The sequence below is a fragment of the Octodon degus genome, unplaced genomic scaffold (genome assembly GCF_000260255.1).
Source record: "Octodon degus isolate 3935 unplaced genomic scaffold, OctDeg1.0 scaffold00009, whole genome shotgun sequence".
Lineage (NCBI taxonomy): Eukaryota > Metazoa > Chordata > Mammalia > Rodentia > Octodontidae > Octodon > Octodon degus.
In genome coordinates, this window is record NW_004524585.1 from 29852286 (window position 1) to 29876412 (window position 24127).

Consider the following 24127-nt stretch of genomic DNA (forward strand, 5'->3'; position numbering starts at 1 on the left):
GAGCCATCTCCCGACCCCAAGTTTTTCTGTTTTTATATTTTGATAATTAATTCAGTATAGTCCATGAATACCTTAATGCCTTTTAATTATTGTGTAAGTTATAAAAACTCATTTAAAAATATAATAAAGTCTTGTTTAAACTTTAGAGGCAACTTGTGTTCTTTTGTAATTCTCAATTAATCTCAGTTCCTTCATAGATACCCATTTCTTCTGAAGTTATTTTTGAATATTAAAGGAAAAACACAAGTATCTATACATAATCTCAATTTTTTATTAAAATATCTTGATATTTAAAAGAAAGCCTGAAGCCCACCTACATGTTTCCCCCATTTCCTTCTCCTTTGTGAGTAAACAGTGAGGTTGGTTGTGAGCAGCGCATAACTAGAAAGCTAGCTCCTTCTCACGCTGTTTTAGTTTGGCAAAACCTTGCCTCGGAAGGAGTATGCAGATTTATAAAGCGCTGACCAGACAATTCAGGAAAGCACGGGTTCATTTCAATTTCACAGTTCAGTTTACTATACTGATTTTTAATAGAAAAGATGAAATCATCTTTCCCAACAATTGTGTGATTATGACTATCCCATTTTCAAAGTGGAAGTATTAAGCAGTAAGTAACCTCCTCGAAGGCAAGGAGATTCTTAGGGTTTGCAGGTCATTTTTGGTGGATGTTTATTCCACAGAACCCTGACACTGCAATTCCTCACTAACTGTATTTAAGATCATTTTATGAAATACCATAACATTTGTTTATTGGAAAGTGACTTTAAAAGAACAGCAGTATGTTTGTTTGATGTTTATGTTGAGTGCTTATTTTTTATATTTTGAAGAAGCTTACCCCTTTTGTCTGATTTTAGGCTTGGGCGAGTGCCATCTGCTGATGGCAAAAGCAGCTTTAGTTGATTATCTCGATGGGAAAGCTGTAGACTACGTAGAAAAAGCCCTGGAATATTTCACTTGGTTAGTATTATTGCTATTATTTATTACATTTAGTCACATTTAGAAATCAGTTCTATGTGTATTCTATGAGTTGTTCTGAAAGTCAAATATAGTTAGTCAGAGACTAATCAATTATTCTGTAACATGCATTGTTAATTTTGCACTTGTCAGAAAGGTGCAATTTCTTATGCTCTTTGCTGTGGTTGGTGCGCTGGACCTAGGAACGATAGAAAAGAAGCCATCTGTAGTGGAGTAGTAGCTCCGGCACCGTGTTCAGGGAGGACGAGAAAATATAGTGAATGTTTAAGCTAGAAATCTTTCTTTTTTTTTTTTTTTTCCAGACCACCTGATTTTAATACACATACAAAAGTGACATAGAATCACTCATTTACATTGCAACAGTGTCAAACTCTTGGATCTGATATTGTATTGTACTGTAATTATGTAAGATACAACCCCTGGAGAAGAGATACAGCAATTAGGAAAACCGAGTAAAGTATAGTTGGAAGTACTCTACTACCTGTGAGGCTTTCTGTGAACCCATAAATATTTCAAAACTATCAATTGACTTTTTTTAAGGTGATAGGCATGTTTATGGCATTGGTTGTGCTGATGTTTTTATAGGTAGCTGCTTCCTGCCAACCACAGCAAGTTAGATATGTTAAATATACACACCTTTATACAGGGCAATAATTTAGTTTTATGAAAAAAAATCCCAAGCATGCTGTAATTGTTTAGTCCTTTGGTGCTTTGTGTTCAACCCTCCTTCCCCTGCTGTACTCTATTTTATGTAGAGTAGAAGCACCCAGCTTTGTGAGGTATCAGTCCCAAATTCCTTCCTTCAGCTGGCTTCTGGTTCTGTGACACCAGTTGGCCCTCAGAGATACTGGAATACAGATGACCTGGAGAAATTATTTTTTTTTCTGATTTCCACCTTCCACTGACATTTTATTTTTTTCCCCATAATTTTATTGAGAAACAAATAGCAATGAGACAGTTTAAAATCAAACTGGTAGGACAGTTCCAATAATTAACACATTGCATACTGCCTTCCTAGTGGTTATTTGTTGTACAAGATGCAGCCATGATATCCTATTTATATACACTATTAGAACAAATCCCTCTATTCATTGAATTAAGAGAATGTAGGTATATATCTATCCTAACCATTTTGAATACACAGATACAAAATGGTCATTCATCTATATCCCCTTTTTTTGTTTAGTTCCATCATTTAAATATTATAGGTGTGTGAACTCAGCAGAATATTCCAAAATAGTTCAGTAGTCCATAATAGTACTGGGTCTTCCACTTGACTGGCAGTGTCAGAAGTTGTTGACCTGAGTCCCCTACAGCTCAACATAACATGGCTTTATTTCTTGTACTTCATTTTTATACTTTTCTTCTGGGTGGTTAAGACCAAGATAAAGCAAAACCTATCTAACAAGAGTTGTAGCTTTTGGATCTGATAAGGTCAGTGAAATCCCCTCAGGATTTATCCTGAGACCCTGTACCTCAGATTGTAGATCCTTTGTCAGTGTCAGCCATTGCTTGGCCAATTTTCTGTCTGTGAAAGCCTGAGAGAATGTTTTCTCTCCATGTGACTCTCCTTAGGCACACTCTATATCATTGATCACTTTCCTCTTTGGCCCCATAATCTCCTTGATCAGAAAATTTGGGACACTACCGAGTTACATGATGTTGCAGTACAAGTTTGACCAGCACTGGAAAAGGACGAGACGGAGCCTCCTTCTTCGTTTTCGTTCCCTTTATTTTCACGTGTCCTTCTTCCTCCTCTCTCTTCTTCTCCCTCCTCCACTTCCTCTAACCCCTCCTTATATCCCCTCCCGGGACCTATCAGTGGGCGCCACGTACATCGCCTGACGTGGGCAATAGGCCAATAGTCAGCTGCTTCGTAGGGCTATGTGAACCAATCAAATCTTACCAGCAGGGACCAAAAGCTATACAGGAAACAAGGCTCGTGGCATAAGCTCTAGCGGAAGGGGCAAGGCTGAGGAGCAGGGCGCCCACGCCCGACACAAGTTCTCATGTGTCCTGAGTCTTAATTGACCTTGGAAGGCTAGGGCCAAAATGGTGGCTTTCCTTGTGGCCCTCCTTTTTCTCTAATTTTGGTCTGCAAACTTAGGTTGTTAACCTTCCAGATAGAAATATTTCTTATGGTAAAGTGCAGTGATATCGGTCCCTCCCAAATATTCTCTTCTTAATCTGGAACACGCCTTTTTCATCTCTTTTGGGGAGGTCTCTAGGGGATCTCATCAGACGCAGGGTGAGTGACTGCAGAGTGCCATGCAGTGCAGAGCCGGGCTTGAAAGCTCATGTAAGTCAGGCGCAGGTTGCTGTGGTTCGATCCCCAGAACTCAAGCCAGCCAAACCTGCCCTGAAGGCATTCTGAGCCAGCCAAAAAAGAAAACTCGTGTAGTGTGTCCTTATTCACTGGATCTGGCCTCTTGCCCAAAGTGAAAATGACCCCAGAACGTAAACGCTCTGAATTGATTCCTGACATTGAGGCTGCCATGCCAATGTGAGTGGAAGCATTTGTGGAAAACGACTTCCTGAGCTGCTTCAGGGAGTGGCGAAGAGGCTCTGCCTCTGAAACACACTCTGAGGATAGGTGTGTTTGGAACAAGGCCAGGACTTGGGAAGTAATGGCCATGTGCCTGTTACTGTTACGATTTTTTAAAAATTTAAATACACATCATATCTAAATAACATAAAAAAGGGTGGGTGTTGCTTGGTGTAGAGGCCCTGCTCTAATGCCCAGTGCTCTCTTACCATGTGCACGTGTAGAGATAGAGACTGGTAAATGCACACATACATGTCTTCTCACAGAGGAACTTACTGTGAAGTGGGTGTGCTTTGTTTAAGCTGGTATTACAAGTACATGTGAAGCTTTGCGTGAGAATATTTTCGCTACAAGTACTGCCTTCCCGAGCCCAAGAAGTCTTATGCTGGATAACACGTAGCACAACCAATTAGGTGTATGTAGCATAGACTATAAATACCCAGAGATTATAACCTTTAAATTTATTTTTGATTCCAGATGAGGATGACAGTATGTTATTTTAGAGCTGTTTTGTTTATTGAACTTGGACGGATTTTTTACTGTTATCTTCTTGTTCTGTTTTTTCCTTTCATTGTTGTCAATTTAGAAACTTTGTTAAGATATTTAAAGGAATTTGAAGTAGTACTGTCCTTTCACAGTGGGTTTCAGTCATGAGTGCAGTCACTGATGTTTCTTAGGAAGATGTTAGAAAGTGGTTTTGGACTGGACTGCTTGAGTAGAAAAAGCTGTGAGAAATGCTCTTGTCTGCTTGTCCACCTGCCTGTGACGTAGCAGTCTGTAATCACTGATTAGAGAGGCTTAGCTTATGAAATTGCTGTTTTATAAAAATTTGAGAAAAAGGAAGATAAGAGTATAACTCTGATTTCTCTCCTAGAAACAAATGTCCTCTATCTGTGTAATTAATATTTGTGTTCACTTCTTGAGCTTGCCTATTCAGTGTGTCCTTGCTTGCTTCCGTAAATGCAGGCCATTATGTGTGTAGATTTTTATTTTTGGTCTCAGCCGAAGGTCCCTTTGGCTACCCAATATATTTGATACATTATTTTACTTGCAAGAAGGTCTAAAAGCAAAAACCAGCATTTACAATAGTCAACTATAAACTAGGAGCTTCACTGCCTTGTTGGTTGCTTAAATAAATAAAAAGACCATTAAAAGTGAATTGCCTAGGGTCGGCCAAATAGCTCAGCGGATTAAAGTGCCTGCAAACAGGTGCAGGGGCCAGGGTTTCGATCCTTGGGTCTACCCTGTGGGCCTCACCCCTAGGGCGCACTGAGACAGCAATTGAGACTGGGCATGGTGGCGCTCGCCTGTAATCCCAGCTCTTGGGAGGCTGTAAACAGGCAGATCATTATGAGTCTGATCTAGTAGTGAGACCCTGAACACCCTTAGACCCTTCCCTAAAATCCAGAAAAAAAAAGTGAACTGGTTCTGGAAAAGTTTTTGATTATTTATTTAATTTCTGCCTTTTTTGTTTTGTTTTGTCTTGTTTTCCTTTGCTACCGGTACCAGGGACCTTGCACTTGCTTGGCAGGTGCTTATGCCGTTGGGCTATATATCCCTGGCTCTGATTTCTGTGCAATTTTTTAACAAAAATGGTGAAGAGTACTAAAAAAGTGCAAAGTTGCTGGTGTAGAATATTTCTTCCCTCCTTCCCACCCTTCCTTCTTTCCTTATCTCCCTATTAAGGAGGTGATAGGATAGAATTCAGTAGGAGCAGCTGGCAAAGCATCCATAGCCCTTAATTAAGGAAGCAGGCTTAGTTAGGATCGCATGGATTGTCAGTAACAGTACGAGAGATCAGTGCGGCACTTCTGGGCGTGGCTTGTGAGCATCGCGCTGTCTGCTCTTGCAGGGCCCTGCAGCACCGCGCTGATGTGTCCTGCCTGTGGAAGCTGGCTGGGGACGCTTGCACCAGTCTGCACGCCGTTTCTCCATCCAAAGTGACTGTCAGTGTCCCAGGTGTGCTTCTAGGCCAGAAAGAAGGGAAACACGTGCTGCAGAAGACCGAGCTGCTCCACCTCGGGGGAAGGTAACCTGCAGAGCAGGCTGGCTGGGTACCACTTTGCCACCGAGTTAGGTCGTTACAGCAACAAAGTGTAACATCCACTTTGCCTTTTCTTCAGGTGTTACGGTCGTGCATTAAAGCTGATGTCTACCTCCAGTACATGGTGTGATCTTGGAATTAATTATTATCGCCAAGCACAACACTTAGCAGAAACAGGCAGCAACATGAGTGACCTTAAAGAGCTTCTGGAGAAATCTTTGCATGTATGGTTTTAAAAAAGTTTTTATAAACTTAAAACTAAGTGCTTCTTAATTAATTAATTAATTAATTAACTTGGGGCTCACAGCACAGTGAAGACTCATTGTGATCCCCCTGTCTCAGCCTCCCCAGTGCTGGGATTACAGGCTTGCGCCGCCATGCCCAGTGTCAGTAGCTGGCACTGTGCACCCAGCCTGGGTTCTTGTGCTTGCCAGGCAGGCGCTTAAACTGCTGAACTATCTCCTCAGCCCCAACTAAGTGCTTCTTTTGAAATATTTTAAAAATAGGTTCAACAATATTTTCTCTTAAACTCCTATTTATCTTGATACAAGTGCTGATATTCCAAGAAATAACAATGTCATTTAATTTTCTTTCAGTGTCTGAAGAAGGCAGTGAGGCTGGACAGTAATAACCACTTGTACTGGAATGCTCTTGGCGTGGTTGCATGTTACAGTGGTGAGTACTGACTAATGCGTGCCTGATAATTTTATTACTGTTTCCAGGTAATGAAGTACAGTGACTTCAAATTCTGTGTTCCAGGTATTGGAAATTATGCCCTTGCGCAACACTGTTTCATCAAATCAATCCAGTCCGAACAAATTGTGAGTATCTGTGTGTCTGTATGAAAAAGAACTTCAGCATTCAGCATTACTAATTTTCTGAGGCTTCCAAGTATATAAAAGGCCTAATTTTTAAAAATATGTTATTTTCCAGAATGCTGTTGCATGGACCAACTTGGGAGTATTATACCTTGCAAATGAAAACATTGAGGTAAACATATCAGTTTTATCATATTAAAGATAAACAGCATTTTCTTTGTATGATCACATTGTAATAGCTCAGCTTTTTGTGGAGAAAAACTTTGGTCATTGTTAGCTGCCCAGTGTACTATCAAATATGCTAGCTAACTGATCATACGCCATTGATTCTGTTACATAATGAGTATGCAAGATTTTTATTTTTTCCCTTCTGTGACAGTTCAGAGACTTCTGGTTTTATACACTTGTAGTGTTTAGAGATTAAACAATAATGCTATTATGAGTTATTTGGGTATTTTTTTTCCTTCACCTGTAAGAGAAATCCTTCACAGTGTGTTGGGGAGGGGGTGGGTGGAGGTCAGGAGATGAGTATTATCTAGCAGCTGAAATTTAACCTTCACCCGTGTGATTTAGGTTTGGGCCTCAGTGAATATGAATCCCTTTAAATACCAGAACGTATTTTATGGTAGTTGGGCAATTAGAGAATTGGAACTTAAATAAGATCAGGTTGGGAAGTTTTCACAGAACTGTAAACACCACCACAACCTGCAGTGTTTTGTGTTTGAGCTAATACACTTGAATGTCATCTGTATAACTTAGAAATACGAACATTAAATCACTGCAAGTAAGACTGGTTTTTGAAGATTGTCAATAAATTGAAAGACAATATTAACTGGGTTTTTAAAATATATGAAACAGTGGCTGACCATGTACTTGTCTGGCACAAGACCCTGGGTTTAATATTCAGCGACATACACACAATAAAGTGAATGTGTTTTTTAAAACTTTATATCAAACATCTTAGGTAATACAGCGCAAATGTAACTTTACTATAGCATGGCTCAGTTGTTGCTCTTGAGCTTCCTTTTTCATAGGCCAAATAAGTGTCTCTCCTGCCACACAGATAAAATTGACCAAACACTAGGAAGTTGTATGTAACAACAGAATTTTTTGTAGCTTGCAGGGTAATTGTCCAGGTGCACTGTCTTCACAGTTCCTTGATGGCCTGAAGCAGAGTTGTGTTGTTGGCCACTTCCTCTAGTAACAGGTCCACATCTCAAATTATTAGTTGTGAGTGCTTATCTTTTCAGCTGAGCTCAGAGAGAAGGGAATAGATACAGATTTGCTTTATCGTTTCCTCAGAGTATGTAGCTAGCAAATGTAGGTATGATTGGTTAAAAGTTGTGCAGGTTAGGAGCACAAAACCTGTATGGTTTTTGTTCTGGGACCAGAACTCTTCATCTGTAGAGAAACTTTCATTAGCCATTACTAATTGTGCTTAAATGAAACAGTGAAGTTTTAGGTCATACGTGTTTGTGGTGATATGACTGACTCTGCTTATTCTCCTTTGGTTATGTTTTTTGAATATTTTTTATAAAATTACTCAATGTGCTCTTTTCTTGCCCTTTTTTCCTAGCAAGCTCATGAAGCTTTCAAAATGGCTCAGTCCCTTGATCCATCTTATTTAATGTGCTGGATTGGACAAGTAAGATATACAACAGTTACTAATAAACATAAGTAACCTCGTCATATAAATAACTGTAATGACAAATAATGACTGGCAGCATTTGAGGACCCACTGTGTGCCAGGCATTGCCTCTGTGTGTGTTGTAGTATTCCATGTAGTCCATTGTTGGGCCTTTGAGCTGTGGCCATGGCTGTATTCTTCTTAGAGCTTAGAAATCCTGTGTATTGTACTGAAGGTAACATGGGCAGTAGTGGAGAACCTTTGGGTACTATGAGTATGGCATTATTGCCCCTAGAAAATAAACCCGGAGCTCTGTTTAACTCACATTTATGAAATATATACACTTATCAAGATCATTTTGATGACTGTCTCCTTATTTTCTGAAAACCTTTATACCTGATTTGGCACGTTTGAGTTTTTTCCTTTTCCATGTCTAGATTTGTGTCTGGCCAGATAAGAAGCAAGATAGTCGGCTGCTGGTCTGACACTGTCACTGTTTATTTTGCCTTAATATCTTTTCTCTGGATTTTTAATTTTCTCACCTAGAAAAACAGGTGCTTGGCCCAAGTGTCCTTCAGGGTCTTCCCTAGTTGAGAAATTGTGATGCATTAGTACGCAGTAGACTGTTTTGGTTTATAGGGAACTGGGAACATCAGTCATGTCAGAAAATCATTAATCCAGGATTTCTTATTTTATTTTGTCTCTTTAGTCTAATTCTACTTAATTGGTGGAACAAGCTGAGGTAGGAAGGCCAACTGGTGTTCCTAGTAACTGCGGTAGCTTCCGGGAGCAGGGTCATTATGGTGCTAACCTCCGTGTTGCTGTTGAACCCTGGAGAACCAAGAATTTGCATTTCTGCTGCTGCAGATTATGCTGTAGAAACTGGCTGGTCCAGGGGCCACACTGAGTAGCACTGCACTGGTCGGTAGATCTTAGGTACTCACCAGTATATATTTTTACATTGAAAATAGTTTCGTTCTTAAAAATAATCTTTTTTTAGGAGGTAGCTGATAGGCTTAATTAAAATGGTAGTAACAGACTTAACTTTGTTTTAAGCCCAGCTAAAGAACCTCTGGTTCTTCTAAATGAATTTGTTATCACCATCATTATTTTCTTTTAAACATTAAGCACCATTTTCCTTTCCTAGGCGCTCATTGCGGAGACGGTGGGAAGTTACGACACTATGGATCTCTTCAGGCACACTACGGAGCTCAGCATGCACGTAAGACTCTGAACATTCTTCTTGAGCATTCATTAATAAAGTGTTATCCTTATTAATAAGGATGAATAGTGTAGGGGATGTTAATGATGGTAGTTGTTTCTATTCTATTTTTTCTTAGAAACAGGTAAATTTTTTCATAAAAAATTTTTTTCATTTTTTTAATTAAGTTTATTGGTATGTTTTAAGTATACATAACGATCACATTCATTATAGAGAATTTGTAACTGTACATGATATAACCTGAGTCTTTTCTTTCCCCCATTTCCCTACACTTCCTTCAACCCTTCTTCCCTTATTTACAGAATCCTTTCTGTTTTTTTCTTCTATTCTCATCATTTATTTTCCTTTCCTTCTCCCCCTTCTTGGTCTCCTTCCCATCTGAACATTTTTTTCCTCTTTGATGACATGGATTACGCATTTTGGCCTTACTTACTCCTTCTGTTCTCACACCCGAGAAACAATGTGGTATTTGCACGTGTGTGTCCAATTTCTTTCACTTAAGAGCATGGCCTCAAGGGGCATCTATTTAGCTAGAAATGTCCCAAGCTTATACTTCTTTATGGCAGAGTAGTACCCCTTTGTATAAGAAAGCCCATATCTTCTCTATCCATTCATCAGGTGATGGACATTTAGGTTGTTTCCACAATTTAGCTATTATAAACTGTGCTGCTATAGACATGGTTCATGTATGGGGTTGTGGTGTGATGCTTTTCATTCTTTTGGGAGGCTACCAAGAAGGAAAATTGCAGGCTTGAATGGAACTTCTAGTCCTAGCTTTTGGCGGAATCTCCACACTAATTTCTGCAGTGGTTGTACTACTCTGTGCCTCCACCAGCAGTGGAGAAGGGTTCCTTTTTCCTCATAGTCCTGCCGGCTTTTGTTATTGGTTGATTTCTTGATGTTAGACATCCTTGCTGGAGTGAGATGGAATCTCAGTGTTGTTTTCATTTGCATTTCTCAAATGACCATTGTGTTGAACATTTATTCATATATTTGTGTGCTATTTCCACTTCTTCACTTTTGGGTTAGATCTTTGAGTTTGGGGGATCTTATTATTATATTATTTTGATTTCCTTATATGTTCTAGGTAATAGTCCTTTGTCTGAGGAACAGGTGGCAAAAAGTTTTTCCCACACTGTGGATGGTCTCTTCACTCTGCTGGTGGGTTTTCTTGCTTCACAAAAGGTTTTTAGTAGGATGCGATCCAATTTTTGATTCTCTGTGGTAGTTTCTGTGCAGTTGATGTTTTGTTCATAAGGTTATTGCCTACATCTGTGTCTTCAAGAGTTCTGCCTATTCTATCTTGCCAATGTTCAAAAGCTGGTGGAGAAATGACATTGAAAGTTAACAGATGTAGGAGTTGTTTAGTAGGAGAGAAACTAAGATACCAAGGGAAAATGGAGATGGGGGCTAGACTTGGTTGACATTTTATTTTTTTTTAAATTTTTTTCCATAGGTAATAAACTTCCTTATATATAACAGTAGCTAAGTTGCCCGGGGACACTCATAATCCTCTCCATACATTATTATGTTTTGTTGTTTTTTTTTTAAATTAACTAGGAGCTGAACTTTTCAGTTCACCAAAGCAAAACTTTCCTTCCATTTTTAGAATATCAGTCTAGCTCACAATCTTACCTAAGTAAACAGAATAATTGCATTAGTGGTGGACAGTCCAATTCCAACATACAGTGGTATAAAACAGGAAGCAGGTCTGGCACACTTCTTTGGAATATTTGGCAGTGATTGCCAAACTGTGAATGGGTTTGCACTCCATAAATACGTTGTTCACCAAGTATACTTGAACCTACTCTTTCACTTCTGTCTTCTTCAGATGTATCAGGTACAGAAATCAAGGGCCGGCCTGATAGCTCAGAGGACTAAAGTGCCTGCTTAGGCAGAGCGCAGTGGCCAGGGTTCGATCCCTGGAGAGCTGTGCCAGCCCTGCCTGCAGGGTGTGCTGAGAAGATGGTTGAGACTGCGCGTGGTGGCGCATGCGTGTAATCGCAGCACTTGGGAGGCTGAACACAGGATTCTGATCTATGAGTCTGATCTGCGTAGTGAGACCCTGTAGACCCTGCAGACCCTGTCCTAAATACAGCTAAGAATGGTCAGTATGGCAGAGGGGATTGTCAAACAGTGACTAGTTTGACAAGGTAGGCCTTGCCCTTTTTGCCATAGACTGAAAAAATCCATGCTTTGAAGATGAGGTGACATTTAAAGATTTTCTCTGATTTCTTCAAAAACCAGTATTCTGATGAACTTGGCTTATTACAAGCACTTTGCTCAATTAAGACCACAAATTGTTTGGAAAAAATGCAATGTTATTTTGGTTAAAAAGTAAGTGTCCCAGGGCTGGGGAGATGGCTCAATAAAATAAGTGCTTCTCTGGCAAGCACAAGGGCCTAAGTTCAGTCCCCAGTTCTTTTTTTTTTTTTAAGATTTTTTTTTTCATAATCTTTTTTTAAGTCAACAGAAAATGGAAATATACTTTTTAAAGTTTCTAATACTAGGAGAATATATCATATGATGTCTTTTAAATAAATGTATGTCAAAGATATAGTATAAATCTTAGAACAAAAATTAAGATTAAGTAGTATTCAAAAAATTAAATACTAATTAATTAAAAATTAAATGTTTCAGAAAGACTACTATTATATACCTCTTATTCTCCTGTGTTTGTTTGCCCTATTTGGTGGGTTCTTTGCATTCTCATTCATGGGGCTGTGATCAATTTGCTCCCTCTCTAGAACCTCATTTAGTAGTCTGTGTAGGCTTGGCTTTGTCATCATGAAATTCTTTAGTTGTTCTTTGTCATGGAAATATTTCACTTCTCCATTATACTTGAAAGCGAGTTTTGCAGGGTATATCAGTCTGGGTTGGAATTTGTTTTCTTGCAAGACTTGAAGTACTTTGCTCCATACTCTTCTTGACTTGATGGTTTGTGGAGAGAAATCTGCCATTATTCTGATGGGTTTTCCTTTAAATGTGATCTGTTTCTTTTCTTTAACGGCTTTTTAGTATACTGTTTCTTTGCTGAATTTCTGGGATCTTGATTATTATATGTCTGGGAGTGGTTTTCATTGGGTTGTTATTTGGAGTTCTGTATGCTTTGGTTAGCTGAATGTCAGATTGTTGCCCCATATTTGGGAAGTTTTCTGCTATTACTTCTGCCCATATTCTTTTTATATCATTTGTATTGACTCCTTCCTTCTCATTGATGCCTATTAGTCTCACATTGTTTATCTTTGCTGCATCATGCAGGTATTGAATTATTTTTTCCTGCATCCTAGCTGTTTTGAAGAGATCTTTTCTTACTTTTTCACTATCTGCAATGGTGTCTTTAAGGTCAGAAAGTCTATTTTCACTTTCCCTCAAATGGTTTTGCCAGCATGTGATTGAGGTTTTAATTTCCTGTATATCACTTTGAACCTGTTTCATACATTCTATTTCTTTCCTAAATTGCTTATTCAGGGGTTCCATCATTTTTATATTCTGCTCTATTTTTTTTTTATCAGTGTATTCTTTAGAAGCACTTAGTACTTCTTTGATTAGAATTATCATTACATTTTTTAGTTCAGAAATTATTTCTGATCTGATTTCTTCTATACCTTTGTGCAGTTGTTTCTTTACTTCCAATGCTATTATTTCAGAGATTTCTGGGGTATGATTTCCAATTTCCTCAATACTAGTGTCTTCCGCAATTGTACTGGGTGGACTCGGGGCCTGAGACTGCATTTTGTTCCTTCTCTTTGTCATTTTGTATACCACTGTCTTCTGACCTTTGGTGTAAAGCTTAGATAGAGTTATTACCTTAGCACCAGGTCTGGATCTACGAAGTTCAGATTCCTCCAGGTGGGTGTTGTTTGGATCTGGCTGAGGTCTTGCTGCTGTGCTCCACTTTTTCCTGCTGCAGCCATTGGAGTTAACCCTTTGTGTCACTCTGGCAGATGTTCTGCTCCTGAATAAGCTGGGTGGGTCTTGCCTCTAGCCTCTTTGCAGGGAGTTCTGCTGCAGGGTTGCACACTGGGCCTGTGCTCTGGGTCTATTCAGGTTCTGGTGGCCTGGGTAGTCTCACTCACACACCGGGCCTGAGCTCTGGGTCTTTTCAGGATCCGCACTCCTGGGTCCTCTCACATGCCGGGCCTGGGCTTTGGGTCTATTCAGGATCTGCGGGCCCTGGGTTGTCTCACCTCACACGCTGGGTTGTCTCACCTCACACGCCAGGCCTGCACTCTGGGTCTGTTCAGGATCCCGCGGGCCCCAAGCGGTCTCACTCACTTGCCGAGCCTGCACTCTGGGTCTTTTCAGGATCTGGCGGTCTCTTGGTTGACATTTTAGACTATTTATGAAAATGCTTTAGAATTCATTAGCCTGGTTTGACTTATGAGAAAGATGCCAAGAAGCGAAAAAGCAACCCATTGGTGAGTCTGTTTCTGCTCTTTATCCTCATGGACTCTTCTGTGTGGGTCTTTGATAAAGTGAGATAAGCCTAGCCAGGCTTCTCTGTGAAGACTTTGCATTGCAAGACACTTAGCAGATGACTTAAGACTAACGGATGATATTTATTGTATTGAAATCCACTGTTGTGTTTCTTAATTTTTACTGGTATGCACTCATCAACTTTGTTTTTTTGTAGACTGAGGGAGCAATAGGTTATGCACACTGGGTCTGCACAACGTTGCAAGACAAAAGCAACAGAGAAACAGAGCTGTACCAGTACAACATCCTCCAGATGAACGCCATCCCTGCAGCACAGGTGGCTCTGTGCAAATACGTGGGTAAGGTGCCTGTCACGTGACAGCAGGAGTTCTGCGTGACTATTGACATCACTTGGAAAAATTTAAAATTAATTCATTCCAAATTAAAATTGATATTCTCTAAAACATGACTTTAGTCTGGAACATTTGTGGAAAAGAAAGTAATTTGTTCACAAACAAGGAGTTTTGAGATATTTCCATATTATGCGTGGTTAATAATGCTAATAAATACCTAGAGCTGAGGGAATGTTTTTTCCTACCAAATGAATAGCTTTTGTGAAGGATTTACTTTAAAGAAGTAAATCTTTAGTTTTCAGCAAACTTTTAGATAGTTATAAAAATAGATACATCTTTTATAACAAGTATGCACAGCTGAGTTTTTAAACTGTAGCATCGGTTGATGTCAGCTCTGTGTGGCTGACTGGAAAAATATACATACGTATGAAAAGTAGAAGCAGGAAAGAGAGAGGTTGAGGAAAGAGAGCACAGGCCTTCCTTTGTCCAGCTGGGTTAGAGTATCCTGGCATGTGGAGGCATGGGCCTCCTCACACTCCCAAGGATGCAGCTTTGTGACCCTCTTGTGTGTGGCAACTGTTGGGATTTCCCAAGAATAACTTTGACTGTAGTGATTTTACCCATACACTTAGGCATGGGAGCCTAACTATCACGTGATATATGACTCCACTGTACTTCATTGCACAGTTGAGGGTTCAGACTACATGAGACATGTTTCTCTTTCTCCAGCATGTGTTAGTAGACACATTATGTTTAGGTGTTAAAATTTCAAAATGCTGCATTGGAAATCCCCACGTTATCTTCTGTTTCTTTTTTTTTTGGCAGAACCAGGAATTGAACTCAGACCCTTGCACTTGCCAGGGAAGCATTTATTCCACTGAGCCATCTCCCCGGCTCCTATCTTCTGTTTCTAATGTATACTACTAAATTATTATTTTTTTAAAGACACATGGATTTCAGCAAACCACCAAGAGAAATTATTAATAAATATAATCACAGGAAGGCTTAAGCAGTTAGCCAAAAAACTGAATTTTCTTATAAATGTGATGAATAATTTTTTTATTTTTAAAAATTTTTAAATGTTTTTGTTACAAGTTCTCACTGTGTAGCTTGTACTCATAGTGATCCTCCTGTTTTCAGCCTCCCCAAAGCTTGGATTACAGGTGTGCGCCACTACACCTGGTCTCAGTGGCCGGCTCAGCACACCCAGGGGTAGGGCAGGGATCAAACCCTGGTACCTGTGCTTGCCTAAGCAGGCGCTTAGTCTGCTGAGCTATCTTGCCAGCCCTAATGACTAATTTTAACATGAATTACGATTTCAAATGTATTGTACTTTAGAGATAAAAGTTTTTGAACTCCAAATGATGACTGGAAGCCATATTAAAACTATTAAATATTATTCAGTAAGTAAAGTGAGTTATAACATGATTACTGGTACATTCAAAATAAAATAAGAGCACTTAAAATGAGTGATCTCGGTAGGTAATCTAATTTTTAATTTACTGGTTTTTAAGAAAATTTTCCAAAAAAATGAAAATGAAAACTAATATTTTTGTGACCAGATCAGTAAGCACATATAAAATAAAGGTATTTCTGGATTTCCAGAAAGAATTCAGAATTATGCTCCTGCTTTTACGATGTTGGGTTACTTGAATGAACATCTGCAACTGAAAAAGCAAGCGGCAGATGCTTACCAAAGGTAAGCCACATTTGTTTCGTTCCCTGGAAGAAAGTGCTCAGTGCGCTGACTCCTTTCCCGATCTGCATTGTGTAGGACTGGTCTGCGTTAGAGGGTGTCCCAACGTTTCAGCTGTTTTGATTTCTATTGCTGAGCAAACACATTTTTCAAATAAGAAATGATGATGTATTTGTTTGAATCCTTTTCATATCTACTATATTCACTTCAGTAAATATTTCTTATGCAACCACGTGCCAGATGGTGTTCTTGGCCCTAGTAATTCAGCAGTGAATTAAGCAGAAACCCATTTCTTGTGAGCCCATGTTCTGGTGATAGGGGTAGTCACAAGCTGAAAGCCATCTGTGCCCATAATCCTTGCTAGGAAAGGCTAAGGGCGGCCCAGGGCCGGAGCGCACAGGGCTGAGCTGAACAGGCTTGGGCTTCCTGAAGAGGAATTCTAGCCGCCAGCCATTGAGTCATGGGGTCATGGGGCAGACGAGGAGCAGCAGCCAGTGCCCCCATCATATCTTGCCTGGGCTGCTGAAGGGACAGGAGATCTGGAGTGCTAGCGTGGGAGGACCTGCCTGCCCAGGGTACGGAGTGAAAGCTAGTCGAATTTCATTCTCTGCAAATTAATAGATAAATAAGAAAAGAACTGTTGATCACGTGTGGAAAGTTAGCCTGGTGGCCTAACCTGTAAGGCACTTTAGTGCCTCAAATCCAAGTCAGTATTTGGAAGGAGCCTCGTCAGGAGTGATTCAGGTCTCCATACACTTTGCCCTGTGCTTTTAGGGACCGCTGTGTAGTTCACTGGGGTAATCACTAGATGGTACTGGAGGCTCTCAGATCAAGATGCTGTTTTAGGGGGTTGCGGAGGGAGAGTGCTTCTGACAAGTCGCCATCTTGTGTCCTTCAGTGTCAACTCACCAGTAAGCAAACCATCAATATGATAAAATGCAAGTGAGCAAGATTTTTGAACAGAAAACTAGGCAGCTTTAGAGTTTCCTACATTTTTGCAGAAACTGGTTATTACAGATATTGTGAATCTAACACCTTTCCTTAAACTTCTCTGTCTCTCTCTCTCTCTCTTTTTTTTTTTTTGTGGTACCAGGGATTGAACTCAGGACTTTGCAACTTCCCTTAAACTTCAAATGGCAGCAGCACAGCCACTTAGGTCTGCAGTGTTCTGTTTTGATTGACCCTGATTGCTGCTTTCTGCCTCAGATGAATATTTGAGACTTAAAACTGCAGATTAGGCCTAAATTTAACCAGAAGTCTAACTTTTATTTTTGTGGTACTGCGATTGGACCTAGGGCCTTGGGCAAGTGCTTTACCGCTGAGCTGCACCATCAGCCAGCAGCTGCGTGGTTTTTTGTTTTTGTTTTTCTTTTTGCGGTACCAGATATTGAACTCAGGGCCCTATGCTTGCCAGGCAGGCACTTATTCTACTGAACTATCTCCCTGGCTCCTGTTTTTGTTTTGAGACAGTCCTGCTAGGTGGCCCAGGCTGGCATCGAGCGCACAGCTCCTGCCTTGACCTCCTGCGTACCTGGAGTAACAAATGTACACCACCATTCCACCATTCAGAAGTATAGCTTTGAATCTCTAAAATACTTTCAGGCTTGGCTTGGCTTTTGTTTTTCTCCATTTTCTTCTTTCTTTTTTTTTTTTCCTTTTTTTTTTCTTTCTTTCTGTTTATTTTTTGAGTGTAGTTTAGTCTGGCCTTGAACTCACGGTGATCCTTCTGCCTTAGCCTCTCAAATGCTGGGATTACAGGTGTAATCCTGAGTGCTAGATTATAGCATGGCAGGCTTTTCTAACAATTTTTTTCCCCATGTCATAAGAGTAATATAAAGGCTTTTTTTAGCTATTCCTCCTTGGAAAATCCTCTTTATACAGAAAATAAAAACCAAAAATCTTATTAAATATTCAGTTCTTTTTGGTTGTTTAAGGACATTTCCTTGCTTACCCATAGACAACTGGAATGAGAAGGAAATAGAGCCTTTAGGTGTTGGTTCATTCTGCTCCTCCAGCGGCTTCTTGGGACCAGTTCCTTGCTTAAAGTCACAGCCCTTTCGTTTTTCTGTGTTTAGAGGCAAGGACACAATGCAGGCACTCAGTTTTCTGTCTTCTGAACTCAAACTGTAGTACACAAATATTTTTAGGATGTCATCGATGAACTCAAATACATCAAAATTAATTCCATGACACAGTCATTTCCCACTTTCAGATGAAAAATTTTAGAATATTTAGAACTCAAATGTGATGAATTATTTCTCGTAAGAACAAAGAGGGTTATTTTATTCAAGTTATCTTCCTAAAATTGAAAATCTGCATTTGTTTTTATGATATATGAATAAGCTGTTATAACTTGCATAAAAGAATGAGTAGATTTAAATGAAGAAAGCAGAAGTTCATGATTGAGCTGAAGAGGGAAGGGGGAAGCAATTGCTCTCACACATAGATAATTTAAAATACCTTGTCCTTTCGTTAAGGGCAATTTTGTTGTTACAGCCTGCGGAGGACCCCGCCACTTACAATGTTACCATGAGAAACTATGGCAGATTGTTGTGGTAAGCGTGTTTTTTCTTAGAAATTCTATGACTGTAGGATTTTTCTGGAAAGCTGTGGGACTGGAGAGAATGCTGAGTGCTATTGGTGGCGTGGGCCTGTGGGGAGCACTCTTCCCACGGTACCATCCTGTTACTAGCTTCCTCACCTACAGTGATACCACGCTGTGTTAGTACCCTCCCGCGCCTACCCAGCACCTCGCAGCAGCGAGCCTTGTAGGGTAGAATGAGGGCTCGTGGTCTGTGGGCCCGACGAGGTAACACTTGGAAGAGAAGTAGTTGCTTTTCCAGTAGTAGAAACCTAGTTAGCTGGAAGAGCAATCAGGTTTCTTATATGCTTGTTCTGACAAACTGAGGGTGAATGTTGGGCCCCAATAACTCCTTTGAATAGTTCACAAAATTTGGGGGGTGGAGAGGGAGGTCTGCATCTTCCCTCAGACTCTCACGGACTTTTGACTGCAAAACCATACAGTTAAAAAAGGAAGGGACTAAAAGCCAGGAGACTAAGGACATAGAGCTAAGTTCAGAGAACAGAAGTGTGTCATGGAGGGAAGGCCTCTGACGCTAGCTGAGGAGGCGTGCCTCAGGGGTGCTGCTGCCCCGGATCAGGGTCTAGTTTGAAGCTCGTTTTTAAATATAGTTCGATGGTTTGGGATTAGTGCCTGCGACTTCTAAGGAACGACAGTAACAGGCACGTGGTAGGCACTTATTCTATAACTTTTATAAATGAATCATGAACTTAAGGCAGAAAATTTTTACTGTTCTCACCTCTCCTTGTAATTCTTTCAAACTGTTGAAATTTAAGAGTTTGTGGTGCTCTGTTCGTTCCAAGCTTTTGTTAAAGCACAGGATAGATATTGTAAGGAACTGGGCAGGATAAAATATCTGTTCTTTTTAGCATCAATATTTAATGTAATATTTTAGAAGAAAAATGATTATCTTCCATTAAAAGCAAGTTATCTGTTTTCTAATTTGTTTTATTATATGAAATATATTAAGGTTGGGAGATGGCTCAGTGGAGTAGGTGCTTCCCTGGCAAGCACAAGGGCCTGAGTTCAATCCCTGGTTCTGAAAAAAAAAAAAAATCTCTGAACTATATTAGACAAGCAGCAGGAAGAGAATAGAAATAAATTAATGAATGTTATTAGTCAGTAGTATTCTTAAAATTCTATCAGTTTGCTTCAGATTATTTTTTTCCCACAAAGAAGTTATGGGTAAAATTGAAGCTGTATCCTACCCTTCTATAGTTCCATTTTTTTCCTCTACAAAAATTATTTTAGGTAGTCCTGTTTCCTTTATCAAAGTTTCAAAATTTGATTATATTGATTTATAAAGTTATTTGCCTTCAAAAAAAAAAAAAAGAATTCACTCTATAGGGGCCAGGGAGATGGCTCAGTGGAATAAGCGCTTCCCTGGCAAGCACAAGGGCCTGAGTTTAATCCCCAGTTCTGCCAAAAAAAAAAAAAAAAAAAAAAAGTTATTTGCCTTCGTAAAATTATTAGAAGCATGTTGTGGTTTTGAGCTTCTATTTAATGTCCTTAAAAATTAAAAACATTGTATAAAACATTGCCAATACCATTTTTAAAAAATTTTCAATTATGCAGTGAATACCAGAAACAAGAATCTCAGAGATGTGCTGCTTCTATTGAGATGATAGCAGCTGAGCTTACATAACTTTCCTTAAATAAGTGTAATTTCATTATTCTGCTGTTATTAGTGTCATATATTACTTTTCCATTTTCTCCTATTCAGCACAAACAAGACGTGTAGTTTTGCATGTGGAGTCTTGTGTGTGGGGTACCCTTCATGTCAGATAGCTCACACAGAGGCTAGGTTTGACTTTATGTAGTTTATTACCTTCTAAGGTTCTAAGAAGATGCTAGAATTATACTCAGAATAATATTTTATGTACTAAGCTTAAAAGTGGGAGTTCTGTGCAGAAATAAAAGTTATTCTTGACTTAGATTGTTAATTAAAGTTTAACAATCTTTAAAAACCCTGTAATTTAAAAAAATCAGTCAATTTCACATGTAATTTGACAGAAGCAAGGTGTGACGTTAAATCCTCAATTCACGGCCTGCCTCCTATTTTAAGTCTTTTCTACAGTGTTAATGCTGGTAGATTATAGCTTGCTGAAATGCCTCCATGGAGAAGGAAGTACGGATGAAGTTATTAAAAGAGTCTCTGTGTCTGTATATCTATATTTTGATTATGTAAGCCAAAAGTATTTACGGCATTAAAAGTAAGTCGTATTTTGCTCTTAGTTCCATTGGTGAATATGATGAAGCTGTCCAGGCTTTTAAGTCCACACCCCTTGAAGAGTTAGAAGACATCGTAGGCTTCGCATTGGCTTTGTTTATGAAGGGGCAGTACACAGAGAGCAGCAAAGGTAAGGATATTGCTTGGAGCTAAGGACACATCTCTTCCAGAGTTGGGTGGCAGTTCATTATGGCAAGGCCACACACAAAAAGATGTGATATGGAGAGGGGGTGAGGGTGGCAAGGCTTAGTAAGATGTGAGCAGGAGTCGGGAGCCACAATAGATAATTGTTTGTATCTTACTTCATTTGTTACATTATGATAATAGATAGTTCCCAGAGTCTTTACAGAGTTATACAGGTGAGCATTTATTGTAGAGGTGAGGAAGCTTTAGCTCACTTATGACATCTGTATGAGTTAGCGTTTGAGAGCAGGCGCTTTCTATACTCTATGCTGCTTAAGTCAAACTTGCTGATAAATGAAGAGCTCAGAAATCATTGATAAAAGAACATTTTGGTTTTTTCTACTGACTAGACTTAAGTACACAGTATGTAGGCTCTGCCTGTGTGTGCGCAGGTTGTTTAGGTCTCATCAGATTGCCGAGTCCCTGGTCTGGGAGCCTGGGTGAGCTCCGTGCGGGCAAGCCTCGACTACTGTCTTACGTGGCTCTGAAAGATAGTGATGCAGACCTCCCTGTAGGATCTGGAGGTCGGAGGGGGATTGTTGCACAGTACTCTTAGTGACACCCCAGAGTCACCTTGGAATAGCTGAACCAAGGTAGCTGGTTATAAATTTTGTATTGTGTCTTCATAGACACAAGTGAACAACAATGTTTTAGTTGTATCTTTTGGAAAAATAGGTTTTGGATAGTAAAAGTTCCATACTGTGCTATTCACAATTGCTTTTATGTTTTTCCCATTGTGATACAATAGCGTATGAGAGAGCCTTGTCTATTGTTGAATCAGAGGAAGACAAAGCCCATATCTTAACCGCTCTGGCAATAACAGAATATAAACAAGGAAAAATGGATGCAGCCAAGTCCCTGCTCTTCAAATGGTATGTGTATTGACGTCCGCTCTTAGCAAGACTAGACTTACAGTTTGAGTTAAGCAAGATGAAATGAAGTCCTTAATGTTTTAGGAGCTTTGGGGTGAACAAAAGGGACTTGAGGTTACCTGGCTCTGAATTAACAGAGAGGCAGTGGGAGCGCGCAGCCTCATTCTTAGCTCTAGGTCTGTCCAGCCCTTCAGAACCATCCTTTGTACTGTATACGTATTTTTAAGAGTAGTGGATCTCTTGGTCTTTAACTTAAAGCAAATTGTAACTGGCTTCTTTTTTTGCCGTGTTGAGTCCCAAAGAAATTACTTTCTTCCTGTCCTTTTTCAAGTTAACCTGAGAGAAAGTTCATGTAAAGGCGAATCTTGCCCCCTCAACCTTTGCCCGCCTGGATCTCTTCTGCTCCTGGCAGCCGAAACCGAGGGGTAGAGCAGTTCTCGGAGGCCTGAGGGGGCAGGCAGCAGACCTGTTTCAGGGCGCCCGAGACGCAGGCGAAAAAAAAGTGAAATCTTTAAAAATATTACACCAATAGACCTTGTCTTTGTAGTCATACTGTAAGTTAGCTATTTACTACAGATTTACTATTAATTCATGTGTGTAAAACATTTAATTTTCCCCTTCCAAACACTTATTAATGAGTATGTAATATTTTGTAGTATGATAAATATTTTTGTTGTATTACGTTTGTAGAGAAATGAAGGTTTTTCATTTAAATTATTTATTTATTTATTTACTTATTTTTGAGACAGGGTCTTGCTGTGTAGTTCAGGCTCCCCTTAAGTTCACTGTGTAGCCCAGGCTAAATCTGAATTCAAAGTGATCCTCCTGTCTCAGCCTCCCAAGAGCTGTGATTGTAGGTGTAACACTGTGCTAGGCTCTTCATTTAAATTAAGAAGCGTTCCTAAATGTTATTAACTTTTCTAGCTGAGGCAAAATCAGATTTTACACGTAAAAGAGAGAAAAGATACTAATTGTTTATATGCAAATTTTCCTTAAATTATCAGTATTCACTTGGAGCACAGTGGGTATAGGTACACCTTGTGCTTCCTATAGAAAATGCTGGTTTCAATACCATAGGGCAAATAGGACAAAGCTTTTATCAGAATGATAAAAATCAGCTCATATGTTGAACAGATTTTTTTTTAAATGTATTTTTTTGTATTTTAGGGAAAGGTCTACAGGGTGTTTAGGGTCTCACTACTAGATCAGACTTATAAGAGCTGGGATTACTGGTGCGCCACCACGGCCAAGCTCAATTGAACTCGGCGTACCCTGGGGGCAGGGCCAGCAGGGCAGGCACAGGGATTAAACACCCCTTTACCCCACCTCCTTGCAGGAGCTTTAATCCGCTGGGTTATTTTGCTGGCCCCAGATTTTTTTTTTTTTTTTTTTTTTTTATTACTTATACCTTCTAGGATTTTATTGAGACTGAACATTTTACCAAAACTATTATAATTATTTATCTACAGCTAAGACCCAGAGAGGTTGATTTGTATTTGTTTCTAAAATATAAGTGTCATGACCAGAAAAAAAGTGAGCTGTTGTTGCTGATGAGAGACCTTTTTTTTGTGGCGGAGCTGGGTATAGAACTCAGACTCTTGCACTTGCCAGTCAAGCCCTTACTCAACTGAGCTATCTCCCCAGCCCCTGATGAAAGACCATTGGCACTTTGCTTCAATCAGAAAACTTGCTATCTTTAAAAGCCTAGAAATTTGTAATAATTATAGACAGAGACTTACTGTACAGATGGCCAACAGGCAATTAAAAAATATATTTGCAGCTCTATCTTAAAGGAGCCAACCACAGAAAGCCTTCAAACCCTCTGTGCTCTAGGGTTGGCAATGCAGGATGCCACGCTGGCCAAAGCAGCCCTGAACGAGCTGCTGAAGCGCAGCAGACACAAGGACAGCGACTATCCACGGAGCCTGCTGACCTCGGCCATCTACGCGCTGCAGGGCCGCAGTACGGCTGTGCAGAGACAGGTGTCGAAAGCCGTCCACAGGTACGCTCTGCCTTGTGCTTGGCTGTGCTTGGTGTGACTGTGCGTGGCATTGGGACTTTATTACAGCTATACAATGGGGCACACATACATTTTGGAAACCAAGCTTCAGTTTTATGGGAATGTACACAAAACCTGGCCACTGACTTTACTTGTTATTTTCCCTATAAAGATGTTTAAAAAATACTCAGTTGATCAAGTTGGCACTTACTCAGTTTGGGTGAAGGCCCCAAATTATTTTTATATAAAACCATAATCCCTAGGTTTGTAATATTATAGATTTACATGGAACAGGTTGGTGGCTTTAGGAATTTTTGGTGGCTTAAATATTTATTACTGTTTTCAAATTTGGAAAATATGAAGTTGTCATTAACAACAATAGTTATTTTATTTTCAGCATGATGTACATGTAGTTTCTCTGCCACATTTTTTATTAAAATGTCTTACTGGTTTTTTAAAAAAATTATTTTAGTATGAAGGTTATTTCTGATGCCATTTCTATTAAAGTACATCCTACTGTTATACAATATTATTATTTTTAATCTCTGTGTTTTCCTTAAACA

The 24127-nt window shown here is 39.6% G+C and overlaps 1 protein-coding gene across 1 annotated transcript in view; it reads left to right on the plus strand.

The window, feature by feature from the left end:
- The window catches only part of Ttc37 (tetratricopeptide repeat domain 37), a 79843-nt gene that overhangs the window by 27962 nt on the left and 27754 nt on the right, over positions 1-24127 (plus strand). The window contains exons 19-32 of the mRNA XM_023707671.1: positions 855-957; positions 5373-5549; positions 5644-5788; positions 6161-6239; positions 6324-6385; positions 6498-6554; positions 7959-8027; positions 9157-9231; positions 13868-14009; positions 15609-15702; positions 18177-18254; positions 20516-20640; positions 21442-21565; positions 23346-23598. Coding sequence (XP_023563439.1) covers positions 855-957; positions 5373-5549; positions 5644-5788; positions 6161-6239; positions 6324-6385; positions 6498-6554; positions 7959-8027; positions 9157-9231; positions 13868-14009; positions 15609-15702; positions 18177-18254; positions 20516-20640; positions 21442-21565; positions 23346-23598 — 1583 coding nt within the window. The remainder of the gene's footprint in view (positions 1-854; positions 958-5372; positions 5550-5643; positions 5789-6160; positions 6240-6323; positions 6386-6497; positions 6555-7958; positions 8028-9156; positions 9232-13867; positions 14010-15608; positions 15703-18176; positions 18255-20515; positions 20641-21441; positions 21566-23345; positions 23599-24127) is intronic.